The sequence below is a fragment of the Oncorhynchus clarkii genome, chromosome 7 (genome assembly GCF_045791955.1).
Source record: "Oncorhynchus clarkii lewisi isolate Uvic-CL-2024 chromosome 7, UVic_Ocla_1.0, whole genome shotgun sequence".
NCBI lineage: Eukaryota > Metazoa > Chordata > Actinopteri > Salmoniformes > Salmonidae > Oncorhynchus > Oncorhynchus clarkii.
The window spans coordinates 54,138,662-54,165,373 of record NC_092153.1 but is presented as its reverse complement, the minus strand read 5'-3'; the positions used below and the strand labels follow the sequence as shown (position 1 = coordinate 54,165,373).

Below are 26,712 nucleotides of genomic sequence, written 5' to 3'. Positions count from 1 at the left end.
GAGTATGGTTGTATCTACAGTCCCTTCAGAAAGTAGTCGCACTCCTTGACATTTTCCACATTTTGCTGTGCTACAGCCTGAATATAAAACGGGTAAAGTGTTGTTTTTGTGTCACTAGCCTACACACTACCCATTAATATAAAAGCGGAATTACGTTTTTAGAAATATTTACAAATGAAAAGCTGAAATGCCTTTAGTCAATAAGTATTCAACCCTTTTGTTATGGCAAGCCTAAATAAGTTCAGGATTTGAAATGTTCTTAACAATTCACATAAATTGCATGATGGTGTTTAGGTACTTATTCAAAAAATCATGTTAATCTCTGTACCCCTCACACACAATTATCTGTAAGGTCATTTTTAGTCGAGCAGTGAATTTCAAACGGACTCGACCACAAAGCCCAGGGAGGTTTTCCAATGCCTTGCGAATAAGGGCACCTATTGGTAGATGGGTTAAAAAAAGGAGACATTGAGTATCCCTAAGAGCATGGTGCAGTTATCAAATACACTTTGCATTGTGTATCAATACACCCAGTCACTACAAAGATACAGGCATCCTTCCTAACTCAGGATCTGCTCAGGGATTTCACCATGAGGCCAAAGGTGACTTTAAAACCGTTAGTTTTTTAATGGCTGTGATAGGAGAAAACTGAGGATGGATCAAAACATTAGTTATTCCACAATACTAACCTAAATGACAGAGTGAAAAGAAGGAAGTCTGTACAGAATAAAAATATTCCAAAACATGCATCCTGTTTGCAATAAGGCACTAAAGTAAAACTTCAAAAAAACGTGGCAAAGACATTTAACTTTGTCCTGAGTACAAAGTGTTCTGTTTTGGGCAAACACAACACACCTATTCATATTTTCAAGCATGGTGGTGGCTGCATCATGTTATGGGTATACTTTGTCATTATGGGGTATTGTGTTTAGTTGGGTGAAAGAGAAATTGATTTAATCCATTTTCAATTGGGGCTGAAACATAAGTTGTGGAATAAGTAAAGGGATCTGAATACTTTCTGAAGGCACCATCTCCACCAGGCTCCTGTAAATCTGATGACAAACCTGCATAGATTTAATACAAATAATGGTACCTGTATTTAGTCAATTGAAGTCATGACAGCCACAAGTTCTTTTTTTTAAACATTTTTATATACACAGGAGTGTACAGGATTTTGTACCAGCACTTCCCTAACACCTCATTCAACTAACTGTGGTCTAAATTGATCAAAAACTTGCACACAGTTCAGTACCCTGGGACAGAAATCACCCACGTCTGTACTATTGAATGAGCTTCTCAAGTTAAAAGCTTACAATTCTGCATGATAGAGAATAACGTGTGGATCTAGTTATATCTAACCTTGTCAATAAACTCCAAGAACAAGTGTCAATTTAGCGAGCTTGCTAAATGCATGTATATCAACTTTATCAAACAGATGGTTAACTAGAAAATATTATGATTTGTTTTCCCCTCGCATCTATAGCCGCCTGATGAAGCTAGTAAGTTGATAAACTTGTATCATGGGTTGAATGTCAGAAGCCAGCTAGCTAGCATTAGCTGCTGTTAATTTAGTTCTGAATTATAACATTTTGTATTTCACAAGTTAAACAAACTACTGTCAAAAAATCGATGTACACATAAAATAGATTGTTTAATTCTAGTACTTCGGGCCGAGTAGCGTTAATACTTTTCCTCCAAGGTACTTCCTGAGATTTGATTGATTGGAACATTTCAGCCAATGTTTGCAGCAATTTTATACTGTGGTTTTGGCTGATTGGTCAGAAGTAAAAGGTCCTACACCCCAAGCTGCTCAAACCATTTTTTTTACTAGTAAATATCTTTCTACAAACTTACAAATATCTTGGTAATGTGACGGAACTCAGAGCGTGCACAGCTAAAAAAAAAAAAGTGTAGTTTTGATTCACAGCAGAATATTCATAGTCGTAAATGGACAAGTAATAAATCGGAAAATTATGCTTTCAAATCTTATTGAATGTATTAAAATGTCAAGTTTGCCACCGTTGTTACATTTCACACATATAATTTTGCAAAATGTAATTGCACATTTGTGAATCGTACTTGCTACCATGAATCTCAATGTGCGACGACAAATTCTAAATACGAACTCACAGGGTTCTGTTGTTATTATCCAATATAAAGAGAGCTTTGAAGCTGAGCCGCTGTGACATCAGTGTCTGGCACACAATGGCCGCTTTGTGCTCCCACCGCGTCACAGATGCCTGCGAAACCAAGTGTATGCCAGGCAATTGGAGGGCTTAGTGGGAGAACCTGCTGCCGGTAACAGTGTGTCACTAAGTGAGATGTGGAAATGAGACTGTATTTATTAGGGATCCCCATTTAGCTGCTGCCAAAAGATAAAATAGTACATCATACAACATTACACAGCTAAATACAGTGGGGCAAAAAAGTATTTAGTCAGCCACCAATTGTGCAAGTTCTCCCACTTAAAAAGATGAGAGAGGCCTGTAATTTTCATCATAGGTACACTTCAACTATGACAGACAAAATGAGGGAGGAAAATCCAGAAAATCACATTGTAGGATTTTTTATGAATTTATTTGCAAATTATGGTGGAAAATAAGTATTTGGTCACCTACAAACAAGCAAGATTTCTGGCTCTCACAGACCTGTAACTTCTTCTTTAATTTCCTCTGTCCTCCACTCGTTACCTGTATTAATGGCACCTGTTTTTGAACCTGTTATCAGTATAAAAGACACCTGTCCACAACCTCAAACAGTCACACTCCAAACTCCACTATGGCCAAGACCAAAGAGCTGTCAAAGGACACCAGAAACAAAATTGTAGACCTGCACCAGGCTGGGAAGAATGAATCTGCAATAGGTAAGCAGCTTGGTTTGAAGAAATCAACTGTGGGAGCAATTATTAGGAAATGGAAGACATACCAGACCACTGATAATCTCCCTCGATCTGGGGCTCCACGCAAGATCTCACTCCGTGGGGTCAAAATGATCACAAGAACGGTGAGAAAAAATCCCAGAACCACACGGGGGGACCTAGTGAATGACCTGCAGAGAGCTGGGACCAAAGTAACAAAACCTACCATCGGTAACACACTACGCCGCCAGGGACTCAAATCCTGCAGTGCCAGACGTGTCCCCCTGCTTAAGCCAGTACATGTCCAGGCCCGTCTGAAGTTTGCTAGAGAGCATTTGGATTATCCAGAAGAAGATTGGGAGAATGTCATATGGTCAGATTAATCCAAAATATAACTTTTTGGTAAAAACTCAACTCGTCGTGTTTGGAGGACAAAGAAGGCTGAGTTGCATCCAAAGAACACCGTACCTACTGTGAAGCATGGGGCTGGAAAAATCATGCTTTGGGGCTGTTTTTCTGCAAAGGGACCAGGACGACTGATCCGTGTAAAGGAAAGAATGAATGTGTTTATTGATAGCATAACATCATGTACACTTAGCATCAGGAAGCTTGGTCACGAAAACCAGAAAAGCAATCAAATTAACTGTTTACCCTTTGATCTTCAGATGTTTTCACTCACGAGACTCCCAGTTACACAACAAATGTTCCTTTTGTTCCATAAAGATTATTTTTACACCCAAAATACCGACGTTTGTTTGTCGCGTTATGTTCAGAAATCCACAGAAAAGAGCGGTCACGACAACACAGACGGAAATTCCAAATAGTCTTCATAATGTCCACAGAAACATATCAAACGTTTTTTATAATCATTCCTCAGGTATTTTTTAAAATATATATTCGATAATATATCAACCGAGTGTGTTCCTCCCGCTGTTATTGAAAAACCTACAATGGCGGCTTTACTCTGTAGCGCAAAAACTCACTCTGAGAGCCCCCACCTATCCACCTACGCAATGTGATCTTTCATGCTAATTTTTCGAAATAAAAGCCTGAAACTATGTCTAAGGACTGTTGACACCTTAGGAAAGCCACAGAAAAAGGAATCTGGTTGACATTCCTTTAAATGGAGGATAGGCATGCATAGGAACAGAGAGGTTTCAAAATAAGAGGCACTTCCTGATTGGATTTTCCTCAGGGTTTCGACTGCAATATCAGTTCTGTTATACTCAGACAATATCTTGACAGTTTTGGAAACTTTAAAGTGTTTTCTATCCTAATCCGTCAATTATATGCATATTCTAACATCTGGTCCTGAGAAATAGGCAGTTTACTTTGGGAACATTATTTTTCCAAACATAAAAAGAGTGCCCCCTTTAATTAAAGACAGCCCAGTGCATTCAGCTTGTCAACACTTCTTACATAAACAAGTAGTGATGAAATCACTCTCCTCCGCTTTGAGCCATGAGAGATTGACATGCAAATCATTGTTAGCTCCCTAACAGCCGTGCTGCCCTGTTCTGAGCCAATTGTAATTTTCCTGTCCCTCTTTGTGCCACCTGACCACACGACTGAACAGTAGTCCAGGTGCAAACAAAACTAGGGCCTGTAGGACCTGCCTTGTTGATAGTGTTGTTAAAGGCAGAGCAGTGCTTTATTATGGGCAGACTTCTCCCCATCTTAGCTACTGTTGTATCAGTATGTTTTGACCATGACAGTTACCATGACATACAGGGTTACTCCAGGCAATTTACAATATTTTAGTTGAGGTTTAGGGTTTAGTGAATGCAGTGGTGTAAAGTAAAAAATACTTTAAAGTAATTCTTAAGTATTTTGGGGGGGGTATCTGTACTTTACTTTACTATTTATATTTTTGGCAACTTTTACTTCACTACATTCCGAAAGAAAATCACTTTTTACTGCATACATTTTCCCTGACACCCAAAAGTACTCGTTACATTTTGACAGGAAAATTGTCCAATTCACACACTTATCAAGAAAACATCCCTGGTCATCCCTACTGCATCTGATCTGGCCGACTCACTAAACAAATTATTTGTTTGTAAATTATGTCTGAGTGATGGAGTGTGCCCAAATCTAACTGCCTGTAGCTCAGGCCCTGAAGCAAGGATATGCATATTCTTGGTAGCATTTGAAAGGAAACACTTTGAAGTTTGTGGAAATGTGAATTGAATGTAGGAGAATATAACACAATAGTTATGGTAATAGAAAATACAATGAAAAAACAACCATTTTCTTTTTTCTACCACAGGTCCCACATCTAGACAGACACTCTGGCAGTGTATGTGCAAAGTTTCAGACGGATAACTTGAGGTATGAGCGAGCTACATGACATTTAGTGTGATGTCACCTAGGTACATTTGGGCAAATTGTGAAGGAGACATTTACATTCACATTACATTTTTCTGCAAGAATATGGTCAAGTCTGTATACTTGGATTTTGATTTAGCTTGTCAAGTATTAGTAGCCACATAAGTTCAACATTTGCAAAACACAGTTTTCGTAATTTGCCATATTCTTATCATTTTTGTCCAAAAGGAAAAGGCTTGCTGTCGCACAAGGTGGGCAGCTACATTTTGCGACAGATACGGGGTTTCCCGATACTCCCGTAAAGCCCAGCTCATTGGTTATCTAGCTAGCTTTGTTTGATCCCGATTGGTGCTTATTCGTCAGAGTTAGTCGATCAAGTGAAGACCACCCGCGTCTTCGGCGTGGAGTGAAGGCGTCGCTCTCTGACCAAATTTGGTGTCCTATAGGATATACTACACCCCTAAGGGTATAGTGAAGTCTGGTTCCGTTCTATGATCTCTGAGGAATAAATACGAACGTGATTTGACTGGTTGAAACAACGTTTAGGGTTAGATTTTTAGAGATTCCTTTCTTTGCAAATTGAATGAGTGGAAATCCAAAAGCACACATTTCACCTCCAGAGGTGAATTTATCAAACCTATCGCAGTGAAAAGTTTTGTTAGGAGCTATCAAACAATAGCATGGCATTTTATCACAGTAATAGCTACTGTAAATTGGGCAGTGCAGATATACTAAAAATAATTTAAGCTTTCAGACGATATTAGACACTTATGTACCGACATTTGTTGCTTCTCTAAAATCTGCGATCGTGACAAGGCGCTGCATGATTTACAACTGTCCCGTTGACGGGACGCCTATCTCTAAGATGCCTCAAGTCCTCAACTGGCAGCTTCATTAAATAGTACTTGCAAAACACCAGTCTCAACGTCAACAGGGAAGAGTCTTCTCCGGGGTGCTGACCTTCTAGTTCCTCTGTCCGGTGTCTGTTCTTTTGCCCATCTTAATCTTTTTATTTGTTATTGGCCAGTCTGAGATATGGCTTTTTCCTTGCAACTCTGCCTAGAAGGCCAGCATCCCAGAGTCGCCTCTTCACTGTTGACGTTGAAACAAGTCCATAAAGTCCTGATTGGTGGAGTGCTGCAGAGATGGTTGCCCTTCTGGAAGGTTCTCCAATCTCCACAGACGAACTCAAGAGCTCTGTCAGTGACCATCAGGTTCTTGGTCACCTCCCTGACCAAGGCCCTTCTCCCCAGATTGCTCAGTTTGGCCGGACGGCCAGCTCTGGTCTTGGTGGTTCCAAACTTCTTCCATTTAAGAATGATGGAGGCCACTGTGTTCCTTCAATGTTGTAGAAATGTTTTGGTACCCTTCCCCAGATATGTGCCTCGACACAATCCTGTTTCGGAGCTCTACGGACAATTCCTTCAACCTCATGGCTTGTTTTTTGCTCTGACATGCACTGTCAACTGTGCTACATTTATATAGACAGGTGTGTGTGCCTTTCCAAATCATGTCCAATCAATTGAATATACCACAGGTGGTCTCCAATCAAGTTGAAAAAAACAAACATCTCAAAGATGATCAATGAAAACAGGATGCTCAACAGGATGCTCAATTTAGAGTTTCATATTAAAGCGGCTGAAATACTTATTAAAGAAGGTATTTCTGTTTTTTGTTTTTAAAAACTGTTCACTTTCTCATTATGGGATATTGTGTGTAGATTGCCGAGGAAACATTTTAGAACAAGGCTGTAATGTAACAAAATGTGGAAAAAGTATTTCCGAATGCACTGTATAGCCTCATTGTAATTTTATTTGGTAAATATTTTCTTAACTCTATTTTCCTAACTGCATCGTTGGTTAAGCATTTCACAGTAAGGTCTACCTACACCTGTTGTTTTCGGCGCATTTGATTTGATTATATACAGGGTCAGTCAGTTCCAGGACCATGTTTACAATGTTAATTTGAGTGTTATTTGTCACATGTGCCAAATACTACAATACTGTCAAATGCTTACTTACCTACAAGCCCTTAACCAACAATGCAGCATTTTTTTTAAATTAAGAAAATATTTGCTTAAAAAAATGTATTCAGGGTTTACCGCTACCGAGTCAATGTGTGGAGATACAGATTAGTTGAGGTAATCAAGGTAACATGTACTGTAGGTAGGGGTAAAGTGAATAAGCATACAGTCGTGGCCAAAAGTTTTGAGAATGACACAAATATTAATATTAATTTTTGTCAGATGTTACTATGGAATACTGAAGTATAATTACAAGCGTTTCATAAGTGTCAAAGGCTTTTATTGACAATTACATGAAGTTGATGCAAAGAGTCAGTATTTGCAGTGTTGACCCTTCTTTTTCAAGACCTCTGCAATCCGCCCTGGCATGCTGTCAATTAACTTCGGGGCCACATCCTGACTGATGACAGCCCATTCTTGCATAATCAATGCTTGGAGTTTGTCAGAATTTGTGGGTTTTTGTTTGTCCACCCGCCTCTTGAGGATTGACCACAAGTTCTCAATGGGATTAAGGCTGGGGAGTTTCCTGGCCATGGACCCAAAATATTGATGTTTTGTTCCCTGAGCCACTTAGTTATCATTTTTGCCTTATGGCAAGGTGCTCCATCATGCTGGAAAAGGCATTGTTCGTCACCAAACTGTTCCTGGATGGTTGGGAGAAGTTGCTCTCGGAGGATGTGTTGGTACCATTCTTTATTCAAGGCTGTGTTCTTAGGCAAAATTGTGAGTGAGCCCACTCCCTTGGCTGAGAAGCAACCCCACACATGAATGGTCTCAGGATGCTTTACTGTTGGCATGACACAGGACTGATGGTAGCGCTCACCTTGTTTTCTCCGCACAAGCTTTTTTCCGGATGCCCCAAACATTCATCAGAGAAAATGACTTTACCCCTGTCCTCAGCAGTCCAATCCCTGTACCTTTTGCAGAATGGAGAGGAGTGGCTTCTTTGCTGCCCTTCTTGACACCAGGCCATCCTCCAAAAGTCTTTGCCTCACTTTGTGTGCACATTAGAGGTCGACCGATTTATGAGTTTTCAACGCCGATACCGATTATTGGAGTACCAAAATACGATTCCGATTAATCGGCCGATTTAATAAGTAAGTAAATAAATAAATATATATATATATATATTTGTAATAATGACAATTACAACAATACTGAATGATCACTTATTTTAACTTAATATAATACATCAATAAAATCAATTTAGCCTCAAGTAAATAATGAAACATGTTCAATTTGTAATTTGGTTTAAATAATGCAAAACAAAGTGTTGGAGAAGAAAGTAAAAGTGCAATATGTGCTATGTAAGAAAGCTAACGTTTCAGTTCCTAGCTCAGAACATGAGAACATATGAAAGCTGGTGGTTCCTTTTAACATGAGTCTTCAATATTCCCAGGTAAGAAGTTTTAGGTTGTAGTTATTATTGGAATTATAGGACTATTTCCCTCTATACCATTTGTATTTCATTAACCTTTGCCTATTGGATGTTCTTATAGGCACTTTAGTATTGCCAGTGAAACAGTATAGCTTCCGTCCCTCTAGTTAGTGCGCGCTAACTAGCTAGCCATTTCACTTCGGTTACACCAGCCTCATCTCGGGAGTTGATAGGCTTGAAGTCATAAACAGCGCAATGCTTGACGCACAACGAAGAAACGCACGAAAGTGCTGTTTGAATGAATGTTTACGCGCCTGCTTCTGCCTACCACCGCTCAGTCAGATACTTGTATGCTTGTATGCTTGCATGCTCAGTCAGATTATATGCAACGCAGGACACGCTAGATAATATCTAGTAATATCATCAATAATGTGTAGTTAACTAGTGATTATGATTGATTGTTTTTTCTAAGATAAGTTTAATGCTAACTAGCAACTTACCTTGGCTTACTGCATTCGCGTAACAGGCAATCTCCTTGTGGAGTGCAATGAGAGAGAGGCAGGTTGTTATTGCGTTGGACTAGTTAACTGTAAGGTTGCAAGATTGGATCCCCCGAGCTGACAAGGTGAAAAGCTGTCGTTCTTCCCCTGAACAAGGCTGTTAACCCACCGTTCCTAGGCCGTCATTGAAAATAAGAATGTGTTCTTAACTGACTTGCCTAGGTAAATAAAGGTATAAAAAAATAAATAATAATAATCGGCGCCCAAAAATACAGATTTCCGATTAATCGGTCGACCTCTAGTGCAGATGCACTCACACCTGCCTGCTGCCATTCCTGAGCAACCTCTGTATTAGTGGTGCCCCGATCCCGCAGCTGAATCAACTGCAGGTGATGGTCCTGCCGCTTGCTGGACTTTCTTGGGCGCCCTGAAGCCTTCTTCACAACAATTGAACCGCTCTCCTTGAAGTTCTTGATGATTTGAAAAATGGTTGATTTAGGTGCAATGTTACTGGCAGTAATATCCTTGCCTGTGAAGCTCTTTTTGCGCAAAGCAATGATGAAGGCACTTGTTTCCTTGCAGGTAACCATGGTTGACAGAGGAAGAACAATGATTCCAAGCACCACCCTCCTTTTGAAGCTTCCAGTCTGTTATTCGAACTCAATCAGCATAACAGAGTGAACTCCAGCCTTGTCCTCGTCAACACTCACACTTGTGTTAACGAGAGAATCACTGACATGATGTCAGCTGGTCCTTTTGTGGCAGGGCTGTAAATGCAGTGGAAATGTTTTTGGGGGATTCAGTTCATTTGCATGGCAAAGAGGGACTTTGCAATGAATTGCAATTCATCTGATCACTCTTCATAACATTCTGGAGTATATGCAAATTGCCATCATACAAACTGAGGCAGCAGACTTTGAAAATTAATATTTGTATCATTCTCAGAACTTTTGGCCACGACTGTAGATCATAAACGGCGAGTAGCAGCAGCGTGTCGAGCAGTTGCCATACCAAGCGGTGATGCAACCAGTCGATGGTGCAGCTGTAGAACTTTTTGAGGATCTGAGGACCCATGCCCATGCCCTCTTCACGACTGTACTTGGTGTGTTTGGACCATAATAGTTTGTTAGTGATATGGACGCCAAGGACCTTGGAGCTCTCTACAATATGCAGGGATATTGGAGTGGAGTGATACTGGAGTGATAGTGGTGGGTAAGGTGACTAGTTATCAGTATACACAGTGTATGATAAACAGAGTAGCAGCAGCGTGTATGTGCGTGTGTGTCGTCAGTGTAAAGGTGTGTGTGTGTGTGTGTGTGTGTGTGTGAGTGAGCAAATGATGTAGTGAGTGTTGGTGTGCATGAATGTGTAGGGCCCTATGAGTGTGTTTTTACACAAATCAACTGTACTAGTTGTTCAGGCTCTGGTCTTGTCCCGCCTTGATTACTGTCTAGTAATATGGTCAAGTGCAGCAAAGATGGATGCAGCTGGCTCAAAACAGAACAGCACATCTTGCCCTCAACTTCACACACAGAACTAACATCAAGAACATGCATGCCAGCTTTTCCTGGTTGAGGGTTGACGAGAGATGAACTGATTCCCTTCTAGTTTTTATGAGAACTATTACTGTGATGAAAATTCCAGATTGTCTGCATAATCAGATAACATACAGCTCAGACACCCATACATACCCCACAAGACATGTCACCAGGGGTCTCTTCACAGTCCCCATGTCCAAAACAAATTCACGGGAATGCACAGTATTTTTTTTTTAAACATACATTTTTATTAACGATCACATAAAGAACATGTACCATACATACACAACTTATCTTTACTGTCTTTACTAAGGAGCGTAGTTAGTCACATGTTAAGGGTACATTTTGGCTGTATAGAGCAACTATTTCTAGAGTTTGAATGATACAATTTTGATTAAGCCACTCAAAAACAACAGACAAACAAAAATCCCATGAATTACAGAATAACGATACGATATGTCAAACTCTGACCAGACACTTTCATACCTATGCTGTCTGTTACAAGATTGAAGTAATTCTCTCAACGTCAGCAAGTTCCTCGCAAAGACCTAACCACACATCTTTGGAGGGTGCATGTTCATTTTTCCAGCATTTTGTTACATTTCCTTGCTGCTGCTTAAAGATGATCTATCAATTTAAAATCAAATTTTATTTGTCACATACACATTATTTAGCAGATGTTAATGCGAGTGTAGCGAAATGCTTTTGCTTCTAGTTCCGACCATGCAGTAATATCTAACAAGTAATCTAACCTAACAATTTCACAACAACTACCTTATACACACAAGTGTAAAGGAATGAATATGTACATAAAAATATATGAATGAGCGATGACCGAACGGCATAGGCAAGATGCAGTAGATGGTATAGAGTACAGTATACTTGAAAATAAAAGAGAGCCGCACACTAGGAGCTCAGATGCAAAAATGTAATTACCAAAAATGTTTCGACAGCCAAGCTGTCTTCATCAGGGTATAATCACAAACACTGCGGGATGACTCGTTTATGTAGTGTCAAAAGACACAGGTGTCTGTAATCATGGCCAAGAGTGGCCTAATATCATTTGTTAATGATCAAATATTAAAATGTCATACAAACAACAAATGGATAGCATACGATCATAGATTAATTTGACTACACAAGCTTACAAACAATTACAATGGCAAAGTCACAATAATCACAAGAATGGCTTCAGATCAAAGTCTACGTTGAGACCGAAGGGCGCAAGGGTCTTTAAGTTAAAGATCCAGGCAGCCTCTCGTTTTAACAATACATTATCAAGGTCACACAGAGTACAGTATATACATATGAGATGAGTAATGTAGGGTATTGTCGTTGTTGGTAATCAAGCCTACCACTTGTGTCGTCTGCAAACTTGATGATTGAGTTGGAGGCATGCATGGCCACGCAGTCATGGGTGAACAGGGAGTACAGGAGAGGGCTGAGAACGCACCCTTATGGGGCCCCAGTGTTTAGGATCAGCGGGGTGGAGATGTTGTTACCTACCCTCATCACCTGGGGAGCGGCCCGTCAAGAAGTCCAGGACCCAGTTGCACAGGGCGGGGTCGAGACCTAGGGTTTCGAGCTTAATGATGAGTTTAGAGGGTACTATGATGTTAAATGCTGAGCTGTAGTCTGAAGAGCATTCTTACATAGGTAATCCTCTTGTCCAGTTGGGTTAGGGCAGTGTGCAGTGTGATTGCGATTGCGTCGTCTGTGGACCTATTGGGGCGATAAGCAAATTGGAGTGGGTCTAGGGTGTCAGGTAGGGTGGAGGTGATATGGTCCTTGACTAGTCTCTCAAAGCACTTCATGATGACGGAAGTGAGTGCTACGGGGAGGTAGTTGTTTAGCTCAGTTACCTTAGCTTTCTTGGGAACAGGAACAATGTTGGCCCTCTTGAAGCATGTGGGAACAGCAGACTGGGATAAGGATTGATTGAATATGTCCGTAAGAGCGCGTGCTCTGAGGACGCGACTGGGGATGCTGTCTGGGCCGGAAGCCTTGCGAGGGTTAACACGTTTAAATGTTTTACTCACATTGGCTGCAGTGAAGGAGAGCCTGCAAGTTTTGGTAGCGGGCCATGTCAGTGGTACTGTATTGTCCTCAAAGCGAGCAAAGAAGTTGTTTAGTTTGTCTGGGAGCAAGACATCGTGGTCCGCGACGGGGCTGGTTTTCCTTTTGTAGTCCGTGATTGACTGTAGACCCTGCCACATACCTCTCGTGTCTGAGCCATTGAATTGCGACCCTACTTTGTCTCTATACTGACGCTTAGCTTCTTTGATTGCCTTGCGGAGGGAATAGCTACACTCTTTGTATTCGGTCATGTTTCCGGTCACCTTGCCCTGATTAAAAGCAGTGGTTCGCGCTTTCAGTTTTGCGAGGAATGCTGCCATTAATCCACGGTTTCTGGTTCAGGAATGTTTTAATAGACGCTGTGGTTACAACATCACCGATGCACTTGCTAATAAACTGGGGCGGCAGGGTAGCCTAGTGGTTAGAACGTTGGACTAGCAGCAAGTTCAAATCCCGAACTGACAAGGTACAAATCTGTCGTTCTGCCCCTGAACAGGAAGTTAACCCACTGTTCCGTCATTGAAAATAAGAATTTGTTCTTAACTGACTTGCCTAGTTAAATAAAGGTAAAATAAAAATTTAAAAACTCGCTCACCGAATCAGCGTATTCATCAATGTTATTGTCCGACGCTATACGGAACATATCCCAGTCCACGTTATCGAAGCAATCTTGAAGCGTGGAATCCGATTGGTCGGACCAGCGTTGAACAGATCTGAGCACGGGCGCTTCCTGTTTTAGTTTCTATCTATAGGCTGGGAGCAACAAAATGGAGTTGTGGTCAGATTTTCCGAAAGGAGGGTGGGGGAGGGCTTTTTATGCAATGATCCAGGGTTTTGCCAGCCCGGGTCGCATATTCGATATGCTGAGAAAATTTAGGGAGCCTTGTTTTCAGATTAGCCTTGTTAAAATCCCCAGCTACAATAAATGCAGCCTCAGGATATGTGGTTTCCAGTTTACATAGTCAGATGAAGTCCTTTCAGGGCCATCGATGTGTCTGCTTGGGGGGGGATATACACGACTGTGATTATGATCGAAGAGAATTCTCTTGGTAGATAATGCGGTCGGCATTTCCAAAAGGAATTCTAGGTCAGTTGAACAAAAGGACTTGAGTTCCTGTATGTTGTTATGATCACACCACGTCTCGTTAATCATAAGGCATACACCCCCGCCCTTCTTCTTACCAGAGAGATGTTTGTTTCTGTCGGCGCGATGCGTGAAGAAGCCAGCTGGCTGTACCAACTCTGATGACGTATCCCGAGTGAGCCATGTTTCCATGAAACAAAGAACGTTACAATCTCTGCGGTCTCTGGAATGCTACCCTTGCTCGGATTTCGTCTACCTTGTTGTCAAGAGACTGGACATTGGCGAGTAGTATGCTCGGGAGTGGTGCGCGATGTGCCCGTCTACGAAGCCTGACCAGAAGACCACTGCTTTTGCCCCTTCTTCGACGCCGTTGTTTTGGGTCGCCGGCTGGGATCCGATCCATTGTCCTGGGTGGTGGACCAAACAAAGGATCCGCTTCGGTAAAGTCGTGTTCCTGCTCGTAATGTTGGTGAGTTGACGTTGCTCTTATATCCAATAGTTCCTCCCGACTGTATGTAATAAAACCTAAGATTTCCTGGGGAAACAATGTAAGAAATATCACAAAAAAACGAAATACTGCATATTTTCCTAGGAACGCGAAGCGAGATGGCCATCTCTGTCAGCGCCAGAAGTAAGTGGAGAGGATTGGAGTGTATCCACAGGACCAATACCTAGGAGGAGATGACCTGGGTCTGGTTAAATAATAATACCTGTGATGTCCTGAATAACATGGAGAATTTCAGACCAAAAAGACTGGATTTTCCGACATTGACAAAATATGTGATAAAGTACCTATTTGTCGACACTCCCTCATACACATAGGTAATATTCATATTTTCATTTTGTTAACTTTATCAGGGATCATAAAAAAACGATGTAGTTTGAATTGAAACTTCTTTGTTCGGTTACATGTAGTGGCTTTATATAGTGTTTTGGCAATGCACAGTATTATACAGAGCTATGATTACATGGAACGCCCATCTCCAATTACTCAAGCAAAATGACATAAAACAAATGGATAAAACAACATCTCATGGCAAAGTAGGGACTGTGAAATGACACACACACACACACACACACACACAGGCCCACTCTATCACACTATAACACTCACAATCTGCACACACTATTCTTTAGTTGTATTTGTTATATATTGTTGTATTTAAAGTGTGTGTGTGAACTTGTTTTGTAACTTTTTGTGTGGACCCCAGGAAGAATAGCTGCTACTTCGGCAAAATAGAGAGCCGAATAAACCAATAATGTCATCATGGCGGTGTGAGCAGAGTGTGTTTGAGAGAGCGTGAAAGAATGCATTGGCAGCACTGAAGTGACTCAGGAGGTGTCCAGTGGGGAAGCTTAGCCAGACACGAACTGTTGAAGCATGTCGCGCTAGTCTCTGCTAGTTTAAAGTTTCGCTATTTTAGTATCATGTTCCCAATTGTTTACTTTTGGGTAGGAGCAAGGGCTCTATTTGGAACAGAACATGCAGTTAAAATCAGAAGTTTACATAACACTTAGGTTGGAGTCATTAAAACTAGTTTTTCAACCACTCCACACATTTCTTGTTAACAGACTATAGTTTTGGCAAGTCGTTTAGGACATCTACTTTGTGCATGACACAAGTAATTTTTCCAAATTATTTCACTTATAATTCAGTGTATCACAATTCTAGTGGGTCAGAAGTTTACATACACTAAGTTGACTGTGCCTTTTAAACAGCTTGGAATATTCCAGAAAATGATGTCATTAGAAGCTTCTGATAGGCTAATTGACATCATTTGAGTCAATTGGAGGTGTACCTGTGGATGCATTTCAAGGCCTACCTTCAAACTCAGTGCCTCTTTGCTTGACATAATGGGAAAATCAAAAGAAATCAGCCAAGACCTCAGAAAAAAAATTGTAGACCTCCACAAGTCTGGTTCATTCTTGGGAGCAATTTCCAAACACCTGAAGGTACCGTGTTCATCTGTACAAACAATAGTACGCAAGTATAAACACCATGGGACCACGCAGCCTTCATACCGCTCAGGAAGGAGACGTGTTCTGTCTCCTAGAGATGAACGTACTTTGGTGCGAAAAGTGCAAATCAATCACAGAACGACAGCAAAGGACCCTTGTGAAGATGCTGGAGGAAACCGGTACAAAAGTATCTATATCCATAGTAAAACAAGTCCTATATCGACATAACCTGAAAGGCCGCTCAGCATGGAAGAAGCCACTGCTCAAAAAACGCGATTAAAATGCCAGACCACAGTTTGCAACTGCACATGGGGACAAAGATTGTACTTTTTTGAGAAATGTCCTCTGGTCTGATGAAACAAAAATAGAACTGTTTGGCCATGATGACCATTGTTATGTTTGGAGGATAAAGGAGGAGGCTTGCAAGCCGAAGAACACCATCCCATCCGTGAAGCACGGGGGTGGCAGCATCATGTTGTGGCGGTGCTTTGCTGCAGAAGGGACTGGTGCACTTCACAAAATAGATGTCATCATGAGGTAGGAAAAGTATGTGGATATATTGAAGCAACATCTCAAGACATCAGTCAGGAAGTTAAAGCCTGGTCGCAAATGGGTCTTCCAAATGGACAATGACCCCAAGCATACTTCCAAAGTTGTGGCAAAATGGCTTAAGGACAACAAAGTCAAGGTATTGGAGTGGCTTGCACAATGTCCTGACCTCAATCCTATAGAAAATTTGTGGGCAGAACTGAAAAAGCATGTGCGAGCAAGGAGACAGTTACACCAGCTCTGAAAGGAGGAATGGGCCAATATTCACCCAACTTATTGTGGGAGGGTTGTGGAAGGCTACCTGAAACATTTGACCCAAGTTAAACATTTTGTAGGCAATGCTACCAAATACTAATTGACTGTATGTAAACGTCTGACCCACTGGGAATGTGATGAAAGAAATAAAAGCTTAAATAAATCATTCTCACTACTATTATTCTGACATTTCACATTCTTAAAATAAAGTGGTGATCCTAACTGACCTAAGACAGATAATTTTTACTAGGATTTAATGTCAGGAATTGTGATAAACTGAGTTTAATGTATTTGGCTAAGGTGTATGTAATTTTCCGACTTCAACTGTATGTCCTTGAGTGTTGGCATGCATTAGCGTTAAGCTAAGCAAAGAATTGTCTGTCACATAAAGGTTTGCTAGCTAATATGCTAAGCCTTAACCTGCTAGAGCACATTGAGGCATGCTAATATGAAGCTCTGCTAGATCACAGATGTGCAGGAAAGATTAGCATGCTAAGCTAAACGAATGCTAAGCTAAACTTTGGAGTGGACACAGAGGCACTTGTCTCCCTCTGGCAAGCATTCCTACCCGAGCCGATTTGAGTTTTGAGATGTAATCACCCCATTCGTCAGGGTGTATAAATACACTGTGTGTGTTGGATGGGTATGTTCAGTGAGGTGAGGGTTGTCTTACAAGTACTTTTAGAGTTATGGGATGGACTAGAGTTGCAGGAAAGAACCTGCTTGAGCACAGGGCCTGTCAGTGTTTTGTTTTGGTGGTAGTAGTAGTGGTGGACAAGAGTTTTTTTTATTTATTTTTTTCTTGGTCAAGTCATGTTTCTGATGTAGTGTATTTGCAGAAGTAAACGTGGTATAGCATTAGGGCATGTAGTGTTAATAGCAGCAGTAGTGGATTTAGTTTGCTCCTAAGTTGAGTGTTGGTTCACTGTGTGTAGTTTGAGGCTTTGCTGTCACGCTGTAGTAGACCGCTCTTGGAGTCAAAAGTGTGTGTGAGTGTGGACCAGCCAGTGGGCACAAAGCGAGCAGTGTGTGCACCTCAGGCACTGAAATGTACGCGGCGGACAACAGGCGGCCTCAGTCCTTCTCAATAGGAGCTGCCCTTCTTATTGTACCTCACACACAATGCGCTTTTTTTTCTCCCCCCCCCTTCTCTCTCGCGCTCTCTCTATGCCCATATATGGGCTGTGTGTCTGATGAAAGGATGAGAAGTCTGCTTTGATTGGTTGGTGCCTCTGGCATGGCTTCTTATTGTGCATCTGGATGAGACGATAGAAACACACTATCAGGCCACGACTGCACTTTTATTGACATTGACTCAACTTTGATTTCTCTGAAAGGAACTGTCCCAGAAGGTAGAATAACACCAGATAAAGAGTAGTTTTAACACTACTGAAAGGCGAACTCTGGGGCTTTCCTAATTGAGAGACAGGTGGGTGGGAGGTGGAGGAAGGAATGGTGTGGAGGTGGGCGAGGTTGAGGGTGCTTCCTTCGAAAGGCTGCTCACATGACCACCACACAACAACAGGACCACATGACTCCCACATGACTTCCCCAATGGTAACCATGGTTACGCTCCTCGGCCCAAGGCTTGGGCCTGGTGGGGGTTTATCTGATGTTCTTCCACCCTACCCTTCCCTTCTCCCCAAACCTCTCCCCACCCATCCTCCACTGCCTCCCTATGCATGGCGTTATTCAATCTAAACCACATTGAGGAAAAGACAGTAACTTGCACTTGAGATTCCTTTTTAGTTTCAAATTGTAAATATGTTTTCTTTGTCTTATCCTGAAGTCAACATTAATATGATTGAATAGGGCCCTTATCTACTCTAAAGATGCCTAAAGACATGTTCTTATGTTGAAAGACTGGCTACTTTGCTAGTCATTCACTAAATTAATAAGATCGTTCATCCTAGTGGCATGTTTTTATTAAAGTCACTTGTTTATGTTTACATGATGTGAACACCATAGATGGTACTAACCACATCTAATAGATGTCTGGTGTGTGTGTGTGTGTGACTGGTGATCCAGTTGTCCTCTCGTCCCCCCTGTTTTAAAGCCCTGGGGTAGCTCCTTGTTAACAGACAGTGAATATATGGCATTGTCTGGTATGGAAACATTTAGAGTGATGTTATTCATTAGATGGCTAGACATCATATGACTGGCTAATACAGCATAAACAGACTGATGTACTGTACAGATATTTACTGTATGTTCGAGCTGTCCTGACTTAGAGCTGTTGAGAGACAGGGGTACATATCTGGAGGGATATGGTAGTGGATTATGTCCTTGTTGATTACACTAATTGATCCATTAGCAATGAATGTGATTGATAGTCTAGTTTTCGTCTGTAGATGATTAGAAGGACATGGTGATTTTGGGTTGGTGGGGTTGATGACCACTGAGACATGAGGCCTTACACTGGATGGACCTGTGTGACCTTGTAACATAGTATTCTAACACCACTTTTTTTCTCTTTTCCTTCAGCTTCCTCTCTCTCTCGGGCTGGACTGTGGTGCATCTGCGTCTGCACGCCCCCCCCTCCCCCCTCGCCCTCCAGCCATGGCCTCGCGAGTAGGGCTGCGTCTGCAGGTAAACATATGTTGGACTAATTGATTGATTGGTTAACAGACATGTTCAGTATTACTGTATACAGTAGACGTATTGACTGACGTGTTGCCTGACTGACTGATGTGTTGCCTGACTGACTGATGTGTTGCCTGACTGACTGATGTGTTGCCTGACTGACTGATGTGTTGCCTGACTGACTGACGTGTTGCCTGACTGACTGACTGACGTGTTGCCTGACTGACTGACTGACGTGTTGCCTGCCTGACTGACTGACTGACTGACGTGTTGCCTGACTGACGGACGTGTTTACTGGCGGATGTGTTGACTGACTGACTGACGTGTTGACTGACGGACTGACTGACGGATGTGTTGACTGACTGACGTGTTGACTGACTGACGTACGTGTCGACTGACTGACGGACGTGTTGACTGACTGACGGACGTGTTGACTGACTGACGGACGTGTTGACTGACTGACGGACGTGTTGACTGACGGACGTGTTGACAGACGGACGTGTTGACAGACGGATGTGTTGACAGACGGATGTGTTGACAGATGGATGTGTTGACTGACGGACGTGTTGCCTGACTGACAGATGTGTTGACTGACTGACTTACCGACTGACTGACGGACGTGTTGCATCCGTCAGTCACTCAAGTCAGTCAACCAGTCAACACATCCGTCAGTCAGTTAGTCTGTCAGTCAGTCAACACATCCGCCAGTAAACACGTTCGTCAGTATGTCAGTCAACACGTGTTGCCTGACTGACGGACGTGTTGCCTGACTGACGGACGGACGTGTTGCCTGACTGACGGACGCGACGACTGCTTGACGGACGCGCTGACTGCTTGACGGACGCGCTGACTGCTTGACGGACGCGCTGACTGCTTGACGGACGCGCTGACTGCTTGACGGACGCGCTGACTGCTTGACGGACGCGCTGACTGCTTGACCTGTTGACTGACTGACTGACTGACGGACCTGTTGACTGACTGACTGACTGACTGACGGACCTGTTGACTGACTGACTGACTGACGGACCTGTTGACTGACTGACTGACTGACGGACCTGTTGACTGACTGACTGACTGACTGATGGATCTGTTGACTGACTGACTGACGGACCTGTTGACTGACTGACTGACGGACCTGTTGACTGACTGACGTGTTGGCTGACTGATGTACTGACTGACATGTTGACTGACTGACAGATGTGTTGACTGACGTACCGACTGACTGACTGACTGACGTACCAACTGGCGTGTTGACTGACTGGCTGATGCTGACGGACATACTAACTGACTGACGGACGTGTTGACTGACTGACCTGTTGATTGACGTACTGACTGGTGTGTTGCCTGACTGATGTACCTACTGACTGACGTACCAACTCGCGTGTTGACTGACTGGCTGATGTTGATGGACGTGTTGACTGACTGATGGACGTGTTGACTGACTGACTGATGGACGTGTTGACTGGCGGACGTGTTGACTGACTGACTGGCGGACATGTTGACTGACTGACTGGCGGACGTGTTGACTGACTGACTGGCGGACGTGTTGACTGACTGACTGGCGGACGTGTTGACTGACTGACTGGCGGACGTGTTGACTGACTGACTGAATGGCGGACGTGTTGACTGACTGACTGAATGGCGGACGTGTTGACTGACTGACTGAATGGAGGACGTGTTGACTGACTGACTGAATGGCGGACGTGTTGACTGACTGACTGAATGGCGGACGTGTTGACTGACTGACTGAATGGCGGACGTGTTGACTGACTGACTGAATGGCGGACGTGTTGACTGACTGACTGAATTGCGGACGTGTTGACTGACTGACTGAATTGCGGACGTGTTGACTGACTGACTGAATTGCGGACGTGTTGACTGACTGACTGAATTGCGGACGTGTTGACTGACTGACTGAATTGCGGACGTACTGACTGACTGACTGAATTGCGGACGTGTTGACTGACTGACTGAATTGCGGACTTGTTGACTGACTGACTGAATTGCGGGCGTGTTGACTGACTGACTGGCGGACGTGTTGACTGAATGATGTGTTGACTGACGTACTGACTGGCTGACATGTTGACTGACTGACATGTTGACTGATGTACTGTCTGATATGTTGACAGACTTATGTTGACAGACTTGCTGCCTGACGTGTTGACTGACTGACGTGTTGACGTACTGGCGGATGTACTGACTGACGGACGTGTTGACTGACGGACGTTTTGACTGACTGACCTGTTGTCTTACATACTGACTGATGTGTTGACTGACATACTGACTGACTGATGTAGCGACTGGCTGACGTACCAACTGGCGTGTTGACTGACTGGCTGATGTTGACTGACTGGCTGATGTTGACTGACTGACGGATGCGTTTATTGACTGACGGACGGATGTGTTTATTGACGGACGGATGTGGTTATTGACAGACGGATGTGGTTATTGACGGACGGATGTGTTTATTGACTGACGGATGTGTTTCTTGACGGACGGATGTGTTGACTGACGTACCGACTGACTGACGTACCAATTGGCGTGTTGACTGACTGGCTGATGTTGACGGACATACTAACTGACTGACGGACGTGTTGACTGACTGACGGACGGACGTGTTGACTGACTGACGGACGTGTTGACTGACTGACTGACGGACGTGTTGACTGACTGATGGACGGACGTGTTGACTGACTGACTGACGGACGTGTTGACTGACTGACGGGCGGACGTGTTGACTGAATGATGTGTTGACTGACGTACTGACTGGCTGACATGTTGACTGATGTACTGTCTGATATGTTCACAGACTTATGTTGACAGACTTGCTGCCTGACGTGTTGACTGCCTGATGTGTTGACTGCATAACGTGTTGACTGACTGACGGACGTTTTGATTGACTGACCTGTTGTCTTACGTACTGACTGACGTGTTGACTGACATACTGACTGATGTAGCGACTGACTGACATACCAACTGGCGTGTTGACTGACTGGCTGATGTTGGCGGACGCGTTGACTAACTGACTGACTGACGGATGCATTGACTGACTGACTGACGGATGCGTTGACTGACTGACGGACGGATGTGTTTATTGACGGACGGATGTGTTTATTGACGGATGTGTTGACTGATGGACGGATGTGTTGATGGACTGACGGACTGATTCATGTACTGACTGACTGATGTATGTATTGTCAGCTAATGCGAGACCAGCTGCAGCAGGAGGAGCAGCGGGAGCGGCAACAGCAGCAGAATGCGGCGCTGCAGTACATTCAACAGCAGAGTATGTCTGCCCCTGCTCCCAGCCCCGCCATCAACGCTCCACAACACTACCAGAGCATGCAGGTTCCTGTTGAGGTGCTCAAGGTAAGACATAGAGTAGATGTGTTTTTGTCCTCTGGGATCGTGCACATTCAATCAACACCCACATCAGAGGGTGGAGGGAGGCAGGGTCAAGGGGAGGGAGGGAAGGGTATGGGCGGAAAAACTTAAGGAAGGTTTAGTTTGCGCTGTGCTGCTGCTGCAGATCAAACACCCACCCACATCCCCAATACCCACCCACATCTCAAACACCAACCCACCTAAATACAGCTCTCCTGGCCCCGGCCTGGTCTACTGTAGTGGTCCTAACCTACTGACTAGCTTGAGATACAGGCACATAACTCTGACTCACCTAAATCATGTAATGATATCATTAGGAGATTTGGGAAAACATTTTGGGTACATGTGCCAATCTTAAATTAGGATTCACGTTTAAATTCATTAGAAGTGCACTGTGCCAAGAGGGGAGATGGGATAGAGAAGGGAAAATGGAAGATAGCGGATATGTGAAAAAGAGAATTTAAATTTAATTTAATTTTACCTTTATTTAACTAGTCAAGTCAGTTAAGGACAATTCTTATTTTCAATGACTGCATAGGAACAGTGTGTAACCTACCTTGTTCAGGGGCAGAACGACAGATTTGTACCTTGTCAGCTGGGGATTTGAACTTGCAACCTTTCGGTTACTAGTCCAACGCTCTAACCACTAGGCTACCCTGCCGCCACAAAGGGGAATGGGGATTTTTGAAAAAGAAAATACACATGAGTTCATAGAGAATGGGGAGATTTAGGGGATAGAAAAATGGAGAGTGAAAGAGGGGAGAGGTTCAGGCAGGGATTTAGGAGTAGGGGTAATCCACTCACGTGTTGCTGAGGGTCAGCCAGCCAGCCAGCCTCACTGAGCACCTCCTGGGAGGAGTGGAGGTGGTCAGGACTGGATCAGTGCTGCTAGCTGGACTGTACTGGAGAGAGGTCGATTCAGCAAAGAAGGAGAGAAGAAAAGAGAGGGAAATAGAGGGAAATAGAGGGAAATAGAGGGAGAAAGAGAAAAATGCGGTGGAACAACAACAAGGTAGGGTGCTGGAGAATCAGTCTTCATCATGGTGTGTGTGTGTGGAGAGATGACAGACAGGAGAGGAAGATACTGAATGTCAGAGGCAAGGAGATAAAGGTTTGCTGACATTTTGCCTGATTCCACAGATAACTGTGAATGTTCTTATCTGTGTGAGTGTGTGGAGTGTACATACGGGTCTGTCTCTCTGTCATTGTCTCTCTGTCACTGTCTCTATGTTTCTGTCTGTGTAGTGGGTTCATACTGTATAAGTGTGTGTGTAAATGTAAGGAGAGGCAAAGGTGGGTGTTTAAAACTATGCATCAGTGTTGAAATGAATTTCTTCCAAGTAGTGAGCAATGCTCCACGCAATGCTCCACTCTATATCTCCACCTCTGTACTGTTGACAAGTGTTGGTTGAAGACAGTCTACTTGTCATTCCTTTCAATTAGTGCATGTGGAGTTAATGTGTTCTGACAGAGTGAGAAATTTGGTATGTCAATAGTTGCGGTTACTGTCTAGTCCATGTGGGCCCATGGCAACGTGTCACTGACACTCTTTAAGCTGACAGTTGTTCAGCTGTCAAAAAACACACCCACACTTACTCATGGACACACACACACACACAAATAGGCACGCACTAATCGTTCAGTACCGTAGCTTATTAACGTCCATAAATAGGCCTACTTCAACTGACCAAAATATCAGAGGCCCATTTTGATATAATCTAGAGGGGTGTACTACAAAGCAGGATCAATGACTTATCCAGCTAACTTTGATAAGCAACCAGGAATAGCTATTGATTTTCTGGTTAATTAAGAAAGCTAAACTGTGTTTTTGGTTTTTCAGTCAATTAGGCCATGTCCATTTTAAGCTTACCTTTCCAAAAAATGTAAAAGTGTAGTATACCCCTCTGGTGTGTTATACAATCTGACGTGAGTGTGTGTGTGTGTGTGTGTGTGTGTGTGTGTGTGTGTGTGTGGGGGGGGGGGGGGGTCGTCATCTCTTAGAGTAGTAGGAGCGTAAGGAATTGCTGATCTCTGCTCTTTGATGTGAAAGAATGAGGCCAAGCCATAACAGTCCCCCCCCTTGCCCTATTCTCTACACTCCTGGTCAGGTCTGGGGACTTACTATAGGCTTTACTATGGGCTCTACTGTAGGATTACAAGAACATTGTTGTGGTTCCATGAACAACATAGGTCTACTGTTGTGGGTCATACCCAATGGACAACCAACACGCAATGTTGAATGAAGCTGTTGACATGTTTAAAAGAGAGAATTCACTAATGTATGCCTAAAATGATGAGCAGTTTGATGTGAACTGCGTGATTAACCCTTGGTGTGCTGTGTTACCTGTGTGTGTTCAGGTCCAGACTCACTTGGAGAACCCAACAGACTACCACATCCGCCAGTCCCAGAGACAACAGGTGAAGGAGTACCTCTCCACCACCTACGCCACCAAGCAGGTACCTCGCTGTCTGTGCCTGTCTTTCTTTCTTTCTCTCTGTCTGTCTGCCTCTTTCCCTTCCCTCTTTCTTCACACACACACACACACACACACACACACACACACACACACACACACACACACACACACACACATACACACACCACACACACACACACACACACACACACACACACACACACACACACACACACACACACACACACTTTCTCTCTCTCCTCCTCTCTGTGCAGACGGTGCATGCAGTAGCAGGTGTGGTGCAGCCCTCCCCTCCCCCTCCCCACCACTCCCCCCGGCTCCGTACGGAGCAGCTCATCACAGGAAACAGCGCCCCCAATAGCCCCATGGCCATGCTCAACATCGGCTCCAGCCACGAGAACGAGGTACACGAGGTACTTATACACACACGTGCACATATACAATTAATACGTGCGCACAGATGCAGTTCATTCTACCGCAGTCCTGGATTATACCTACCTACTGGTCGTCACTAGTTACCATAGCTGCAAAGTCATAAAGCCTGCCTATTTCTACAATTGTTCTTCTTAAAATGTGATTCTAACCTTAACCATCAAATGAACCACACCGCTATCCTTATGCCTAATCCTAGCCTTACATTAAGACCCCCAAAAATGTTAGATTACATTAATTTCTATGATATAGCCAATTTTAACATTGTGGTTGTGGTAACTAGTGGAAACACTAACAGATGGCGCTAACCTTACTGCTGTCCTAAACACACTCAGCAAAAATGGTATTAATACTGTTTTAGGGTCTCCGTTGTGTACCTCTCCTCCATGTTCTCAGTTTTCAGTACATACTTCGTGTCCCACTTCTCATCAATTTGATGGATCGTTGCAGTGATCTATGACAGAATGTTCATAGATGTCCAACAAGTCTGATTCTAGATATGCCATTAGGGTATTGAAGCCAACATCCTTTACCATTGACAATGGCTGCAAATCAACTGCAATCATTTCTGTAATCAGTGATTTTCTCACTCTCTCTTATCGCACTGTTGTCAGCAACAGGTGCACCTGTACTGCCAGTGTAGCTCAAATCCACCTCGCATAAGATATTGGTTTAATTTGTATTTGAACCTTTATGATGATGATGATGATCGTGCCTGTTAGTGGTAGTTTTGTGTTAACTAGATCATTTTTTGTAAAATGTGATGTAAAAAATATATATATATGTAGGTTAGGGATTTTTTTCTAAACGTTAACGATCTCGGTGTCTTTTAAACGTTCCATTAACATTGAGGGGGCTGTAGTGGAGCGGGTCGAGCGTTTCAAGGTCCTTGGTGTCCACATCACCAACAAAATATCATCGCCCAAACATACCAAGACAGTCGTGAAGAGGGCACGACAAAACCTTTTGCCCCTCAGGAGACTGAAAAGATTTGGCATGGTTCCCCAGATCCTCAAAAGGTTCTACAGCTGCACCATCGAGAGCATCCTGACCGGTTGCATCACCACCTGGTATGGCAACTGCTTGGCATCTCACCGTAAGGAGCTACAGAGGGTAGTACCCCAGTACATCTCTGGGGCCAAGCTTCCTGACATCCAGGTCCTATATAATAGGTGGTGTCAGAGGAAAGCCCATAAAATTGTCAGAGACTCCAGTCACCCAAGTTCTAGACTGTTTTCTCTGCTACCGCACGGCAAGCGGTACCGGAGGCTCCTCAACAGCTTCTACCCCCAAGCCATTAGACTGCTGAACAATTCATAAAAATCGCC

At 43.3% G+C, this 26,712-nt stretch overlaps 1 protein-coding gene across 8 annotated transcripts in view; it reads left to right on the top strand.

The window, feature by feature from the left end:
- LOC139413464 (transcription factor EB-like) overlaps positions 1 to 26,712 on the top strand; it is a 122,724-nt gene that overhangs the window by 59,706 nt on the left and 36,306 nt on the right. For 3 of the 8 annotated variants that reach the window (XM_071160903.1, XM_071160907.1, XM_071160905.1), the window contains 4 exons: positions 19,032 to 19,136; positions 22,332 to 22,499; positions 24,873 to 24,971; positions 25,207 to 25,365. In XM_071160903.1, the coding sequence (XP_071017004.1) occupies positions 19,107 to 19,136; positions 22,332 to 22,499; positions 24,873 to 24,971; positions 25,207 to 25,365 (456 nt within the window). In that variant the 5' untranslated portion in view covers positions 19,032 to 19,106. Of the gene's footprint in view, positions 1 to 5,126; positions 5,189 to 19,031; positions 19,137 to 22,331; positions 22,500 to 24,872; positions 24,972 to 25,206; positions 25,366 to 26,712 lie in introns of all 8 variants that reach the window. The other 5 variants (XM_071160904.1, XM_071160906.1, XM_071160908.1 and 2 more) reach the window with 3 other exon arrangements.